At 37.6% G+C, this 17606-nt stretch overlaps 1 protein-coding gene across 1 annotated transcript; it reads right to left on the bottom strand.

Annotated features, from left to right (window-relative positions):
- Positions 1–1905: 1905 nt before the first annotated feature.
- LOC134287267 (uncharacterized) lies at positions 1906–4920 on the bottom strand. The gene is made up of 2 exons (XM_062848925.1): positions 4390–4920; positions 1906–1938 (listed from the first exon to the last, which is right to left on the bottom strand). The coding sequence occupies exons 1-2, from the start codon at positions 4858–4860 to the stop codon at positions 1927–1929; spliced, it is 483 nt and encodes a 160-aa protein (XP_062704909.1). The 5' UTR covers positions 4861–4920; the 3' UTR covers positions 1906–1926.
- Positions 4921–17606: the final 12686 nt, after the last annotated feature.

The following is a 17606-nucleotide window of genomic DNA, read 5'->3' as shown; positions in this document are numbered from 1 at the left end:
ACCGACTTTTGGAATAAACACCTACGGTTACATCATAATTTTTTACCATCCTATGCACAGCAGTGTCATGTAGAAGGCATACCAGAAATTGAATTCAGGTTGTTCCCAAAATAGACGTGGACTAGAGGAAAGGCAATTCGAGGGACAATGTATTTGGAGTAAATTGGAGTAAATTGGAGCTATATTTCCTCGAACACAAATCTAGATAACCGTCAAACGTATCTGGCTGAAAATGTAACTTAATCCCAAGCAACACACATGTTATATATTAGTTACGACAGCGCAAGTTTTGGTTGTATAGAAGTTAATTTTACGTAATTCTAACATTGTGTTGGAATAACGTCTGTTTGGGCCAGTGCAACGGACTGTATAGTTCTTTTCGAAGGAAAAGATGGCGAATCGGTGGCGGAACTCGTGCGGGTTTGACAAAGGCCAACTTTCATGAATAAGGAGAATTAGACAAACAATTGCACTTATTTCTACGTTTATTTTCTCTACTGAGTTCCTTTTATAACAATGGCTGTCGTTTGCCAGCAGAAAGCGATAGGATGAAGCTCGCGACGCGCGTCCATCCTCGTTCGTGGTTCAGATGGGACTCTCTTTTCAGTAGTGCTGCACTGCTGCTAACACGTCTCTCGATCCTGGTATTTGTGACGGACGAGACGACCAAGCAGCGAGCGCAGCACAAGCTTGTTGGTGTTGGTAGTTTACTAGGGATGTCGAAGCCGCTTCCGTCAGGGGACGGAACAACGTCAAATAAACTTCTATTCAACCAAAACTTGCGCTGTCGTAACTAATATATAACATGTGTGTTGCTTGGGATCCTTGCTTCCGCATAGTAAACATTGAGTTACATTTTCAGCCACATCCGTTTGATGGTTCTCCAGATTTGAGCTCGAGAAAATTTGAGCTGTGCAATCCAAATACCTTGTCCTTAAGGAGATTGTAATTCTTTTACAATATTTTTCACATGATCATTATTGTTAAATCGCGATAGACAAAGCGGTAAACGCGTGAGCATTTAGCATGGTTATGGTAAGGAAACGTTCATAAATTAAGTCACGCTTTGAGGGGGAGGGGGGTCAGCAAGTCAGCAAGCAACCCATACAAAAATTTCAGAGGTTTTATACAAAATGTGTGACGTAGGGGGGAGGGGGTTTGAAAATGTACATTTTTGCTTGATGTAATTGATGGACGTTCCCTAAGGGTGACGGGTTTGATTTTTGGTCCTGGAGCTTTTCATAATAGATGTTTCTTTGACTTCCTTAGGCATAGGGAATCTTCGTGCCTGCCACACGATACGCTCATTCAAAATGGTCATTGGTAAAGGAAGTCTCATTTATTACCTGAGGAAGTGTTCCTGGAATACTAAGTTAAGAAGCAAGCTTTGTCTCAGTTTGGACTTATGTACAGGGGGTGGTCAAAATGTTTAGGATAAGCAACTTTTTTTCTCCCACAAAAAAGTTAACATGCTGCAACTTTTCATAAAGTGCATAAAAAAATCTCAAATTTTGACTGTTTGTCAACCTATTATATGTGCATTATTGGTACAAATTTGGGCTGAATTGATAAATCTTTCGCAAAGTTAGGACCGTTCGGGTAAAAAACTATTTTTTAGACAACTAATTTTTGAGCTCTCATATGTCGGAAACCAGTGAACAGAATTGAATAAAAAAATTTAACGTTTATCAACAATATATTGATACTTGATACGACGTTATAAAATGTAATATTTTCTTACGGCGAACTAAGTTATACCGGGTTGAAATTTTTACCCATACAGGAGAAAATAAGTCAAATATACAATACCACACTAATATATCTGATAAGAGAGAACTAGAGAACAGAAGTGGAAAATATTTGGATATTGATACTAACATTTATTAATATTAATATAAAAAAATAATGATGATTAACCTGGGCTTGTTAGGGGAATATCTGTAAATAAAAGAAAATCGGGTTAAGTACGGTTCCTTTGAATTCCACTAAGAATTTGCATCCTTTGACAGATACGTATTTCGACCTCAACTGTAAGGTCGTCTTCAGTGTCTTGTACTTGACTCGACTGAAGAGATCCATCGCATTCTACACGTCTCATACATCATAGGTAAAAATAATAGGTAGCTTAATCTATTTTTTTTTTTTTTTTTTTTTTTTTCCCGAGCATGCAAAAACTTATATCTATATTAACCTCCACCATAGAATAGGTAAAATTTTCCTCCACCACCGAATAGGTACATTTCCCTCCAGCACAGGATAGGTAATCAAAGTTCATGTATCACAGGTACATTATGAGACGCACGCCCTACGAGAGTGCTTAGGGGGTAATAATTTGAAAAGCCACGAACTTCCATTGCCTTGATCCTTATTCAACAGCGTGTTAGGTACCTGTTTGTATATCTCTAGACTCTCAGCAACGTCCAATTTCCAAGGTGAAGTTACATTTCGCAAAATTTGAATATCCTCTGTAGTTACCGGGTGGCCCTCCTCAAAGACATGTTCAGCAACTTTCGACCTGAAATCGTATTCCAAACCTCTATTCACTGTCCTCTGCGCCTTTCCCACCTCCGCCATATGTTCCCTGAATCTAACCTCCAAAGACCGTTTTGTTTGACCAACGTAGACCTTATCACAATGGGAGCAACTGATTTTGTAAACGCCAGCCTTGTTTAGGGTGTTGACCGGATCCTTTGTAGAGCCTAATGAAGTCTTCAACTGATTGCTTCTGCTAGAAAATACTAAATCGATTCCGAAATTTCTGAACCTAGAACGTAAATTATTAGTGATGTGTTGATCGAAGGGGACTGATACTCGCTTCAAAGATTCTGAAATAGGGGTAAGAGTTGTTAGGGATCCTCGATATCGCAACCTCTCCTTTTTGTCAATGATGGCCTGAATTGTCCTCTCCTTATATCCGTTGATTTTCGCTGTTTCGAATATGTGAGTGAGTTCCTTATTCTTCCCATCATCGCTTAGAGGTAGAGTCTGCATTCGGTGAACCATGTGGTGAAAAGCTGCCATCTTATGTTGGAAGGAGTGATTCGACGAATAGGGGATGACACGCATGGTATTGGTAGGTTTCCTGTAAATCTCGAATTCGAACGACGAACTGTGTTCCCTCTTAACTAATAGATCCAAAAATGGAAGTTTTCCCTCCTTTTCTTCCTCGTGAGTGAACCTGATATCCTTATGTACATTGTTGATGACCCCTAGAACCTTAGATAAAGCTTCCCGTTTGATCACACTGAAAATATCGTCGACGTACCTCCACCATTTCTCCGGAAGTAAACCTTGCTCCTTAAGCTTGGTTTCTAAATTTGCCATGAAAAGCTCGCATAAAAATGGGGATAGGGGATTTCCCATGGGGGCACCTTTGGTCTGCTTGTAGAACTGTCCACGGAATTGGAAGTAATTCTCATCCATGCACAGTCTAGCCAAACGTAAATAAGTCCTAACTTTTCCTTTCCAAGCTGCGTCAGACTTTTGGGGTAGTAACCAATCCTCGAGAAGATTAAGAGCATCCTTTACAGGGACACTTGGGAATAGTGCTGCGACGTCGAAAGAAACCATAATCTCGTCCTCCTTGATGGTTCCTGATTCCAACAACTTTTGGGTGAATTCCTGAGTGTTTTTGACCGAACTGGTGGGGAAGGGTTTTGGCATACTTTGGAACTCTTGAACTAACCATTTAGCCAATTTGTGGGTAGGGGATCCTTCAGCTGAAATAATCTCTCGCATCTCTTGACCGGGTTTGTGAATTTTAGGAAGACCTTTGATCCGCGGAAGAATGGGATTTGCTTCCTTCAAACGAGCCTCTCCGATGATGGGTTTACAGTCTTTCAGGGTCTTGTCTGTCAGCCTTATTAGTCCGGGTAGTGGATCTACTCGTAGATGTCTGTATGGTCCTTCGTTTATCTTCTTCTCCATCTGTTCGTCGTAGTCCTTCTTGTCCATAATAACAACCGCGTTACCTTTGTCTGCCTTCATGTAGTATACTGGTTTCTTTTTAAGTTCCGTTACAATCCTTGTCTCGTCTGAATTTACCTTACTGCGCTGTCCTGTTTTGATGGCGTCTGCTACGATGTTTCTGGCTGTATTTTGGTCTTTGATGTTAACGTTCTGTGTGATCGCTGTTTCCATGTCCACGATGATCTGTTCCACGTCTGGCTTCGAAGTAACCGCATATCCTAACCCCTTATTGAGGTGTGTCAATTGTTCCTCTGTGAACTGTTGCGTCGAACGGTTTACTACGAATCCTTCAATGGGTTGAACCATCGGAATTGGAGTGTGGGTGTCCTTTGCCGCTCTGGTCTCGTTTCGTAGATTCGTCAGCTTCTTTTTGTGTAGTCGTCTCTTCCTGTCTGCTTCACATTCCTCTGCTCGCTTTACCTTGGTGAGGAACAATGGGAAACCTTCCGGATATTCGTTGGCCAACTTTAAATGCAGGGAATAGCACTTAAGTGTCAGCTTGTCCAACTTGGCGTAGTGGCGTTTGATGGTGTCTGCGATGTACTCTGCTTCGGCCTTCCTGGTGACGCTGGGTGGGATGTGCTTCTTGACCTTAATCCTATGACTAACGGGTGTTAGTTTCTCCTTTTGACATTTCTTCAGAAATGCCACGTCCTTCTGAATGCTGATGATGGATCTCTTCAAATCGATGAAATAACTCTGCTCCGTCCGCTTGGTAGCCATGATGATGATGAATAACCTGGGCTTGTTAGGGGAATATCTGTAAATAAAAGAAAATCGGGTTCCTTTGAATTCCACTAAGAATTTGCATCCTTTGACAGATACGTATTTCGACCTCAACTGTAAGGTCGTCTTCAGTGTCTTGTACTTGACTCGACTGAAGAGATCCATCGCATTCTACACGTCTCATACATCATAGGTAAAAATAATAGGTAGCTTAATCTATTTTTTTTTTTTTTTTTTTTTCCCGAGCATGCAAAAACTTATATCTATATTAACCTCCACCATAGAATAGGTAAAATTTTCCTCCACCACCGAATAGGTACATTTCCCTCCAGCACAGGATAGGTAATCAAAGTTCATGTATCACAGGTACATTATGAGACGCACGCCCTACGAGAATAGATTAAGCTACCTATTATTTTTACCTATGATGTATGAGACGTGTAGAATGCGATGGATCTCTTCAGTCGAGTCAAGTACAAGACACTGAAGACGACCTTACAGTTGAGGTCGAAATACGTATCTGTCAAAGGATGCAAATTCTTAGTGGAATTCAAAGGAACCGTACACAGTTAAACAGACGCTCGGAGATCGGTAATGAAATTTACCGGATAAGATCGGTAACTATGAAAATAGCTGAGCGCTCGGTAAATTCCTGTAAATTCACCGAAAAATGTAAACAAAATTACATAATTTCGGTGATTGAGACCTGATTTACCGAAATCGGTGATATTTTTACCGAAATCATCTGTGAAGTATCACCGTGTCAAACTTTCAGTTTGTACCTATGTCATTTCAGCTTCAAGTGCAGTCAGCAGCAGCGCACGGCCCGAAAGCCCTCTGGGGTTTCACTACTCAGTGTGATTCCAGCATGCCAGCAACTTAATGTGAATTAAGTTAGTGACGATAATAAAGAAAAAAAAAAGATATTTTGAATACGTTTTTTTATAACAACAAAACAAATTAAGTAATCAAAAAGAGGAAGAAAAGTTCCAGGGTGAATGAGGCCGTTTGCAGTTCATTCGGTAAACGTTACCGATCAATCGGTAAATTTGACAGTTGTGGCCAACGGCACAATTTACTGATCGTTCGGTAATTTATTTCATTACCGAACAGGTTACCGACCAGTCAGCTGTTGAGATTTCGGTAAATAATTTACCGAAGTCGGTGATCTGATTTAAGTGTGTACTTAACCCGATTTTCTTTTATAAAAAAATACATTTTTTCGAGAAAAATCCAAAAAGTATCAATCCACGATAACTTTTTTCAACGTTCAAAAAGTACCTGTGTTTTAAAATTTTTATAGCATTTAAATATTGTTAGTGTACGTTCAAAATTTTATTCAATTCGGTTCACTGGATTCCGAGATATGACAGCTCAAAAATTAATTGCCTAAAAATATTTTTTTTATGTTATCCTAAAGTTGCAAAATTTTCTAAAAAATAAATTTAAACTTACGGCAGTGTTGCCAGAAAATGGATAGCTTAGCTTCCCGAGCAGAAGGGAATAACAACAGCATAAGGAGCTGTGTTATTTGGGTAAAATAACTGAATAATAGAATCGATGATTTTTATGTTATTAAAATAACATATTATGTTGTGTTAATAACATAAACTTGTCTGTCATAAGCGGCAAAATAACAAATATCATAACAAAAAAATGTTCTTGGAAAACCATTTTAATAACTTGTTTTGTTAGTTTCAATAACAACTTAATAACAGTGAATTTGGAAAATATTTCAATAACAAATTTAGATATTAATATGATCAGTGAATCAAAATTCAACCATCGCGCAACAATAACGACAATGTCGCAACCTGAATTTGTTGCGACATTATACCCAATGCGACATAGGTATGTCCCAACTTGAAAAAAAAATAGGACAAAGATCGTGCACCACGAGTTTAGCGATTTTAAAGGCCTGGATTGTGATTTTCGAGCGGTAACTTCGAGTCGGTAAAAACTGTAACGCAGATGAAGATGTATCATCAAAAAGTTTCGATTTTGGGTTGGTATTAATTGATTATTCACGAGTTGAAAAGTACGCAACAAATTCAGGTTCCGTTTTGTCTGCAACAAAAATTTTCGAGATCATGTCATTATCTGCTACCAGTTGGAATAAAGAGTAATCGCCGCGTCTTTTTTGTTGCCTGTTTTGTGCCTCTTTTGTCTGACAATTCTCTTCACTGAATATGATATTGATAATAATCAGAAAACGAAATTTGTTATGGTATCAAAATCGTAACTAATTAAATTATGATACTAATTATATAAAATTATTCACTTTGGCTCACAAACCCACCAATAGCATGAGTAACAATACTTTAAATGATCGAAAAATACTATATTCATATTCAGCATCAGAATGAATTAATCAGTCGAAAAGAATGTAAACAAAAACTTCCAAAAATTTCTCTGGGAGTTCTTCCACGAAATCATTCACAGATTTAAAAAAAAATCCTCTATATATTCCTCCAGAATTATGAACGGGATCCCTTCAAGGAATTCTTCAGAATTTCTCGTGATTATTTGTCCCGAATTTCATCTTGAGATGTCTCTGAAAATTTCTTTGAGAATACATCCAGGATTTTTTTTCGAAGAATTCTGCAGGAGTTTTTCAAAAGATTTTGCCAAGAATTCTAATATTTGCTCAGAAGAATTACTTTTGGAATTTCTACGAAGATAGCGCCAGGAGTTCTTTTGAAGACTTGTCCAGGGTATCGAAGGGTTTCTCCAGAACTTTTTAAAAAAAAACCTTTTTTTTAATTCCTGTTCGGGTTTGTCACTGCGACCAGTTTTTAGATCTATTGTGACATTACCCGTATCCTTAGTGTAGTGCATGTCGCATTACTCAATTGCCATTGAGGGGCAATAAAGTATCGATTTTGATATAGACGTGTGCGCCGAGGCAGTTTTCACCGGCGGCGGTTATAGTAATTTGAGGCAGCGGCGGCGGCGACACCGGCGCCACGCCGTTCGCCCTATTCGGCGGCGGCGGCGTAATCGGCGTGACCATTTTTTTTAGTGAAATGCTTAAAAACGATAAAACGATAATACAGAATAATTTGTTTCCTGTACTTAAGTACAATTTTCGTCTATTTGTGTGAAAGGTGCAAACAGTTAAGTAAACGTATGTATATCAGAGATTTCAATAAATCCTTACAAGAATTATGCTATAAATTTTAGAGAATCCTTGAGATTCCTCTCGATAGCAACCCACAACGTCGCACGTCTCTTTTTGGGATATTTGTTTTTCTAAAACTCATTTCAATTTTTTTCAGGAATTTCTCTAGGATTCTTTCATCTGCTTCACCGACACGAATGCACAATAATGTGTAAAGTGTCGAAAATAAATTAACTAACTAACTAACTCATCTGCTTCTTTAGGAATTCCTCAAAAAAAACTCTCAATAGATTCTTCTGGAAGTATCTCCAGGGGGCTTCCTAGAAGACCCCCAAATATTCCTCCACGTTTGGGATCGCAAACTTCTCTAGAGATTTATAAAAACCTTCCTTCATGAATTCTTTCTGAATTTTTTTCCAGCGACCCTTAAAAAATCCCTCAAAAAATCTTTCAGGAATTCCTTAAGAAATCACTTTAGGATTCATTTCTTGACGTTTCTCCAGGAATATCTTAAGAATATCTCTTCTTGGAATTACTACACAGCATTCTCCAGTTCTCCAGGATATTTCTGCTAGATTTTATTTTTCCAAGAATCCAGAAGTATGTCCAGGAGTTCTTCCAGGGTTTGTTCCAAATCATCCTTCAACAATTCATAAGGGGATTTATTCAAGAATCCTTTTTGTACCTTTGTCTAAATTCCTGATGAATTGTTTTCAAGGGTTTTTCCAGAAACTTCTTCATGATGTAATTCTGAAATTCCTCAAGGATGTTCTTTAAAAATGCCTTCAGTGATTTTATCAGAAACTAATCCAAGATTTTTTTCCTTAATTTTTTCCAAAAAAATATTATTAATTTTTTCTAGAAATTTCTCCAAAACCACCTCAGGAGTTTTTTTTTCTGTTGGGGAATTTAAACCACTGCGTCCAATTAATTAAACTTTTGTGGTGAATCTAAGGAGCTCCTTCAAGGACTTCTCCAAGAACTCCTTCAACGATTGTTTCTAAAAATGTTTCAATGAAATTAAACCTCATCAGGAAATTTTTAAACATTTCTATAGAAATTCTTTCAGATAACACTCCAAGAATAACTCCGATATGTTTTATGTAATTTCATAAAATATTTCTGTAAATATCTGTGGAGTAATATCTCAAAGAACTCCCGTAGGAATCTCCACAGGAATCCCAAGAAATATTTCTGAAAGATTCGCAGGAGAAATTCCAAAGAGAATCTCAAGGAATTTTCAGAAATAAATCTAGAAAGAGTTACTAAAGAAATTTCTGGAAACTCTCCCTTAAGAAAACCTTGGTGAAATTCCTACAAGGATTTATAAAACATATTTAGATAAATTCCAAGACACATCTTTTAATAAAATTCATAGAGATGTTCGGAAAGAATTTCCGAAGGAATTCATGAACATAGTTTTAAAGATTGCCGAATTTACCGTTTCCCCGAAAAGATTATTACATATGCCATTTAACATTGACGCAAGGCCCAACTAGGAGGATCCGGTCTTTAGGATGAAGTACGCTTAGCCAAAGTACGTCAGACCGAAGTACGTTAAGCCGAATGGATTGCTAAGCTGAAATTCATAAAGTAGAATGGGTCAGTAGGCCGTCTTCCTAATTTTCTTCATAAACGATGTTAAATTTGTTTTCGAGGTCCAGAAGAGTCCTTGAGACCCAGATCCAGCACCGACTTTTTGACTCGATTCATAACCTTTGATTTAATAAAATTTTCCTTCTTTCAAACATACGCTGTTCTTTCAAGTTGAACTGCTCAATTTATCGTCAGTAATTTGACTGCTGCTATATTTTTTTGCGTCCGACTGTCCTAGTTTCTATAGGCGTTATAGTAAAAATCTTCATCAAAGATTCTCCCTTCTCTCATCATATATTGTTCTTTCAACATATTGTCGGCAGTCTAACTACTAATATGTTCTGCAGAAATGTTAATTCCAAATGCTACTTCGGTCATGATCGATCCAATAATTTACAAACAATGTAAAGAGGATCTATTTGTCGACCAAATTGAGTTTTATTGACTTTTCGTTTTAAAGCCTGTTATTACACATTAAAATTGTGCCAATTGACTTTCTTCGCGAGCAAGAATAATTATTGACTTAAAGTTTACATTATTTGGATCTTGTGTTTTACAATGACAATGAACTTTAGCAGATTACTACCACAATCACGAACACTCGTTTTAAAGGTATTATGTGTTCAAAAGGCGTTTCCATCGATTGAATATTTGAAAATATATAGAAAGAACAGCCTATGAAAAAAAGAAGGGAAAATAATGATGAGCGTGTTCTTAGTTGAGTACCATGTCATTTTCAATCAGTGCAACAGAAAAGAACGACGCATATTCAAAAGAAGAGCAAACCTCATTGAAGCATCATGAAGAACATTATATTTCGAATAATTCATGATAAGAGGGAATGTACAATATCAATGAGGTGTAAAAGTTTTCAAGATCTTGATATATTTATAAAGACTACACATCGGCACACTTTGTACTCAAGCTAACTCTCTGCTATTTCGTTTCAGACAATGGAATTAATCAAGAAAATGATCAGAAACCAGAAATAAAAATAGTATTATAAATGTTTCGGGGAACGATCCATTCGGAGAAACGGTTCGTTCGGGAAATCGTTTTTCGGGGAAATAACTTTCGGGGAAACTTCATTCGGGGAACTGGTTTTCGGGGAATTGTCGTACAATCAGTTTTAAAAGAACCTCTGAAAGAATGTCTGGAGAAATACTCTAACTTATGTAAAGGTTCCCAGAAATTTCCAAAGGAATATATGTAAAACTTTCTAGAAATTTTTATTGAAGATATATCTAAAATTCTTATATAATCCGAAGAAAAATTCATAATGATATCCTTGGATGAATTTCAGGAGGAATTACTGGTGAAATACGTGAAAGAATACCCGGAGTAACTCATGAACTATATGATTTTTTTTATCAGAAATCACTGAAAGAATGTCTACTGGAATTGCAAAACAAAATCATGGAAGAACTTCTGAAGAATATCCTAGAGACACTCCTTGAAGAAATTTATAAAAGAAGCCCTAAAGAATTTTTGGAGTATCCGATAGAGGCATTCCTTAAAGAACCTTGGGGTAACTGTGAAAATATAATTTCGAGAGTTCGGAATCGGAACCCCTCGCCACGCTTTGAGGAGCGAGAGGTTCCGAAGAATGTGATCAGAGGAGTTCTATACAAAAAGTGTGCCATAGAAATGAAGGGCGGGAGGTGTGTGGTGTTGAAAATGGACATTTTTGCGTGACCTTATTTATGGAATTTCTAATAAATCCATGGCGCCATTTTAGGATGCTCTCCAAAAAAATTCTTTGGAAAATTTATGGAGGAACTTAAAACATCTCTAAAAATATTTCTGAAGTAACATTAGATTTTTTTTAAGAATCCTTTGAGAAATCCCTGAAAGAATTCTGGACTTTTTATTTTCAAAAAATAAAACGCTGTTAGAATGTCAGGAATCAATGGGTGGTTTTCTGAAAGAATTCCCGGAGAAATGTCTGAAATAATCCATGGGGGAGTTTCTTAAGCATGGAGTTTTTTAGAAGAACTCATGGTGAAATTTCTGGAGGGTCCTCTATAGGAATTTTTGAAGATGCAATATATGCCTTCAAGAATGTCATTCGTAAATTGCCATGAAAATCTTCCAAAAGATAAACAAAGAATATGTACGAGGATGGAGGATATGTTTGTGAACCTAGTTAAATCACCGCCAAGAATTTTGTTGATAATTCGTTTTGATTTACAAAAGAGTCTCACTTTGTACGTAAAATAGAATAAGTGAGGATCTTCAAAGTATTGCAGTTAGAAATCACTAAAGTAAATCACATAAAGATGTTACAAAAGATAGACAAGAAGAACTTCAGAAAAATACACCTAATATTCAGAAGAAAATGGCTTTCAGGTTTAAAAAGGTGGTTCGTAAAGCGTTGGCGAAAACAAAATCTTTGTCGTTTTCTCATCGGCGTGGGAAATTTTGTTCGGCAGCGTGGAAAAATATGAACAGCGGCGCGCCGGGTCAAATTAACTGGCGGCGGCGGCGTGGAAAAATCGTCGGCGACGGCGGCGCACACGTCTGTTTTGATACAGTTTTTGTTTTGTTTTCTTAGAAAACAAAACAAGAGTACTGATATTGGCGATGCATCGGAAACCTAGCATCACCCTTGCTTGTTTTACTGCTAAATTCTCCCCAGTAAGAAGTTTAGAACCCGGGTTTTAACATTAGCAGCAATACCATTCCAATAATGGAACGTATGTTCAGTAATAAGGATTTTAGTATGTTCCTTGCATACCAGCACTTACCTGTCTTTGAAGAGTTAGTACATACATGGATCCCTAACCCGATTTGATGTCCTTTGCATCAAGTTTAGCCTCGAACGGCGAGGTTTTTAACTATCTGCAAAGAAAAGTTGGTTACCTTAGTTTTATTCAGAGACCGTAAGCCACCACGATACCAGTGACAAGGACTAAATACTATGATTTCTTGAATTGCCAGAACGCATATTCCAAAATTGGAAAAGAAGGACGACACTAGGTTTCGGTAGATTTTATTCTTCAACGCAACACGAAAAGGTGATCTACCCACGTTACGGGCTCCGTTAACGATCGATCATCTTTGAAACCCCCTCAATCATTCATCCATCAGCACGGGTCGCCTGACACCTTGGATTGGGGTTCCCTGTTTGGTGGACTTTTACCCCCGGAACAGGGGGTCCGTAGTGCTATTCTAAGCCGGCAGCTACACAGGCATGAAATGTACCTTAATGAATGTATATTAATAGCTTGATTATAACAAAATGAGATTGTCCTACAAAATTTGTTATTGAAAATCTATGCCTTGATAATTAAATAATTATATGATAGGTTATATGATTTTGTAGTTATTAATTTGATATTTTCCTCTGCTCGGGTTAGACATAAATTAGGTAAATTAACTGTCGATGTCATCGATCATAAATTTGGGGTCACCTCTCAAAATGTCATGTTTTTGTATGCACATATTTGTTATGAGTCATGAAAAAGTGCCCAAAAACATGAGGTCGGAAATCACTGTTGCTAAATAAGTTAATCACATTTCGAGTCTTTAAATTTTGCACATTTTTGAACCCTTTTTCTACCCAACTTTCAGCCGTACAATCAAAAAGCTAGTATCTTTTAGTTTCATTGTCTCTCGAATTTTTTGAAAATGGGTTCAAAGGCCGCCGAAAACAATCGATGAATCACCAACACATCCATTCGCGGCGATTGAACCATCCATATCAACTTTCATAAGTTTTTTTTCCGTTCGGGTGAGCCACTGCGACCAGTATTTAGATCTTTTGTGGCATTACCCGTATCCTTAGTATTTAGTGCATGTCGTACTACTTCATTGTCATTGAGAGGCAATGAAGCATCGATTTCTGTACAGTTCCTGTTTTGTTATCCCAGAGGTGCAAGAAATCGATTGCGATGAAAAGGTACCGTTATCATAGAGATTTGAATCCCAGTGAAAGAGCGCCCCTAATCAAACACAATCTATTTGAATTCTGAGAAAAATAAAACAGTGGTACTGATATTTATCCATGCATCGGAACTCTAGCCCCATCCATGTCTTGCTTCTAGTTTAGTCCCAGGACAACAAAGAAAAACCCGGGACTTTAGGCTAGTTGCAAAACTCTGTCAAATTAGAGAATGTGTTCTGCAATAAGAATTCACGTGAGTTCTTGTATTACCAGAACAATCCTTAATAGGTTAGTACGCAATCAAATACGTAAAGCATGTTTGTTTTCCTAACATCAAGTGTAGTCTCGGGTGGGCAAAGCCCGATTCTTTAACTATCAGCAAGGCAGAATAAATGCAATTTTAGAAACTGTCACCAGTAACAAGGACTTTGTACCATGAATCCTTATTAAAAAAAAAAACACACACACACACACACACACTTATTTCTGAATTGACTGTTCGGTACTTTTTTGACGAGATTATAACAGCAGTACGATCTCGGTAGTTTCGGTAATCGATTTTACTGAGGTTCGGTAAAACAACTGTCAAAATCGTATGGAAAAGGTAAACAATGCATTTCTGCTGAACGAGTTCGGTGCTCAGCAGTAATCAATATTAAGTGTGCATACCCCAACTTGACAAACCGGATGTCACCAGGGTTCGGTTTGGTAGATCTTGAACCGTAACGCAACACATAAAGGCGATCTACCTACGTTACGGGCTCCGTTAAAGATCGAGCATATTTTGAACCCCCTCAACCATTCATCCATCAGCACGGGTCGCCTGACACCTTGGATTGGGGTTCCCTGTTTGGTGGACTTTTACCCCCGGAACAGGTGGTCCGTAGTGTTATTCTTAGCCAATTGAGACAACCGCTACCGACAACTACACAGCTATCTAGGCTGATTGGGAAAAGAAGTTAACATTGATGGTTAACTTCTAAACGAGCCCGTTCAGCCAACTTCATCAGTTTAACAAAGAACCCTTTGGTGGCACCAGATACCATATCGTTTATCTGGGTTTTGATTGTTGAACCTTAAACTCCATCTTCTGTTTTTAGCCGCCATCTTGGATTTTAAAACCACCATCGTGGATATTTTGGTTGCCATCTTTGGACTAAACAGCTGCCATCTTGAATTTCGGGACGTCATTTTGGATTTTAGGCCGCCATCGTGGTTATTCTTGTTCACCATTTTTGGACTCCGGAAACCTACTGAATATACCCATATACCCATATTAACTGATTTTTTAGCCTTAAACTCAGAGCGTTAATGATTAATCATAAATTTAATCATGATTAATGATTAATGATTAAGATTAATCAAAAATCAGTAATCATAATCACCAAAATTTCTCATTTAACCCTCTAATACCCAAATTTTTGATTTTGATCTAAATATCATTTTTCGTCATCTAAAATCGATTTAAACATGTTTTGGAAGAAGATTCTTTTCAATTCTCGATTTCGTGAATTTCAGTTTTTGATTTTTCCAATTTTTATTTTTGAACATCCCCACACTTTTATATTTTTCCTGGAAGCCAATTTGGGGAACGGACTTTTTGAGATGAAAACATTTTGAGATTTTATGATTATTGTTGAAATATTATTATTTTAAATTTTTTTCACAGAAAATTTTATTTTCCGTGTAATTTTAAGTAAAATAATTTTAGAGTGTATTCGATTCCCTTAAACTATTAAACAAGGATAGAATGATTTGGGAAAAATTTAAAATATGTAAATTGTAGCGATTCAATACAAAATAAACAATGACTTCTAAAATGTGACTAAAACATCGATTTTTCAATGATTTTAAAAAAATGTAAATACGTTTTAAAATACACCAAAAGCCATTTTGAGATATACAGAACAGTCCTAAATATCAGCCAAAAATATAAAAGTTTTGATTTTCCACGAAACAAAAATTACAAAAATGCTCAAACTATACCCCGTTTTAAGGCGGGATTGGGTATTAGAGGGTTAATCATTAATCATTAATCTTAATCACACCGATTTCGCAATTTAATCATTAATCAGTAATCATAATCATAAGAAAAAAAATTAATCAATCATTAATCATTCATCACCAAAAATTTTTCACCATATAAAATATATGATCCAATTTGAATTGGTTCGAATGCTGTTCTTCTTGATTATTTTTTCAATAATCTCCCAGACAGAGTTACCTTTTACTTTTGGAACTTTAAAAATATTTTAAACAATAATTATATTTTAATCATTTCCTGTTTTTTGTGATTGATTAATCATGATTTATCATGATTTTTAATCAATGAGCCATTTTTAATCATTAATCATAATCAATAATCACAGATAAAATCAATTTTAATCATTAATCATAATCATTAATCATCCCAAAATTCAAATTAATCATTAATCATAATCAATAATCACCGAAATTTGAATTTTAATCACCAATGATTAATCATGATTAAAATATTTGTTAATCATGAACGCTCTAACTCCATTAACTTGCAACTTGGTGGTCTATGGACTTGCAAGATTAAACATCATTTCCCTCCAAGAAACCAATTTTGTTCCGTCAATATTTCGTTCGTGAAAACCCTTCCGTACTACCACCTAAAACTGCACTTTTGCATCTCTCATCGCACCATACCGTCTATGCACAATACACAGTAACTGCCAATTGTTGACTTGCTACAAGCCGCAAAAGCGTTTTTGCTTACCACAGCTTCAACTTCAACCCGCAAGCAGCGGTGGTGGCACCTGGATGGAACGATCCACCATTACTGTGCGGCTTGTCAGCCATTATGAAGCAATAGCACTTTTGCTGGCCACACAAAAAAAAATGCATTCCCGTCTGGCATCTTAGAATGCACTCAGCACACCGACCACCGACACGATCACATGAAATTTCATTCCCGCCCACGTCTTTTGTTCTCAATGAGACTAACTTCACTTGGCACCTCCCCCTCTTCAGCCAGACACACACAGTCAGTGAAGTGGATGCACAGCGGAGGAACGTACCAGCACCGCACCGCACCGGCGGTACTGTGTATGCACAATGAGTGCACGTCAAAAACTGATGGTGTTTAATTACAGGAAAATTTATCCTCGAATAGAGGAGACTCTCGAGCTGGTAGGAAGTGACATTCTCGTGTCTTAAGGGGCGACTGCTGCAGCAGCACTGCCAGACAAGGAACTTGCAGTCCGTGTCGTTTGGCATTCGATGCATTTTTGTCTCGTTCCGTACTGGGTTCCACATCGATCGATAGAACAGACATGTAAAATACCCGGAATGATAACAGGGGAGGGGTTTATTTTTTGTGCGTTAATATTGGTTGAGGGATCGGTGTAAAATGAATCGATGATGTGAAACGATATGTATTTCTTATAATGTGTAAACAGCAGAAAATACGTTTTTTGCCTTTCTCGTACACCAAGGTGTACCGAAAGGCTATATGTTCACTCCAAATATGAAATTTTGATACAACCCCCGGAGGGCCAAGTCTTATATACCAATCGACTCAGCTCGACGAGTTGAGATGATGTCTGTGTGTATGTATGTGTGTGTGTATGTATGTGTGTGCGTGTGTATGTGTGTATGTGTACAAAAAGGTCACCTCACTTTTGGATAGTAAATATCATCCAATTTCAACGCTTATATTTTCAATCGACGCGGAATATTGTCCCATTGTTTCCTATTGAAAATGGTTTGAATCAGTCCAGCGGTTCCGGAGTTATGGCCATTTAGGTGTTCCGGACCGGTACCCCAGGAAGGGGCCAGATATGAAATTGCAACAAACCCATGCATGCGACCCATCTAACCACGGCATTTTCGATTATCTGACGAACGGTAAGCAGGAAAATAGTCGCAGATTATATCCGAACCGGTAGTGTTCCGGAACCGGTTCTGGGTGTCCCGCCGGAAGTGGCCAAATATAAAAGTGAACCAAACCCATGCATGCGACACATCAAATTGCAGCTTTTTGTATAACCTGATGAACGGTAGACAGGAGAATAGTCTCGGACCATATCTAAACCGGTAGCATACCGGAACCGGTTCCGGGTGTCCCACTGTAAGTGGTCCAATGTAAAAGTGAAACAAACCCATGCATACGACACATCAAATCACCGCTTTTTATGTAACCTGATGAATGGTTAACAGGAAAATAGTCTCATACCATATCTGTTCCGGTAGTGTACCGGAACCGGTTCCGGGTATCCCGCCGGAAGTGACCAAATATAAAAGTTAACCAAACCCATGCATGTGACACATAAAATCGCAGCT

Source organism: Aedes albopictus, chromosome 2 (genome assembly GCF_035046485.1).
Source record: "Aedes albopictus strain Foshan chromosome 2, AalbF5, whole genome shotgun sequence".
Taxonomy (NCBI): domain Eukaryota; kingdom Metazoa; phylum Arthropoda; class Insecta; order Diptera; family Culicidae; genus Aedes; species Aedes albopictus.
This window is presented reverse-complemented; position numbering and strand designations above follow the sequence as displayed.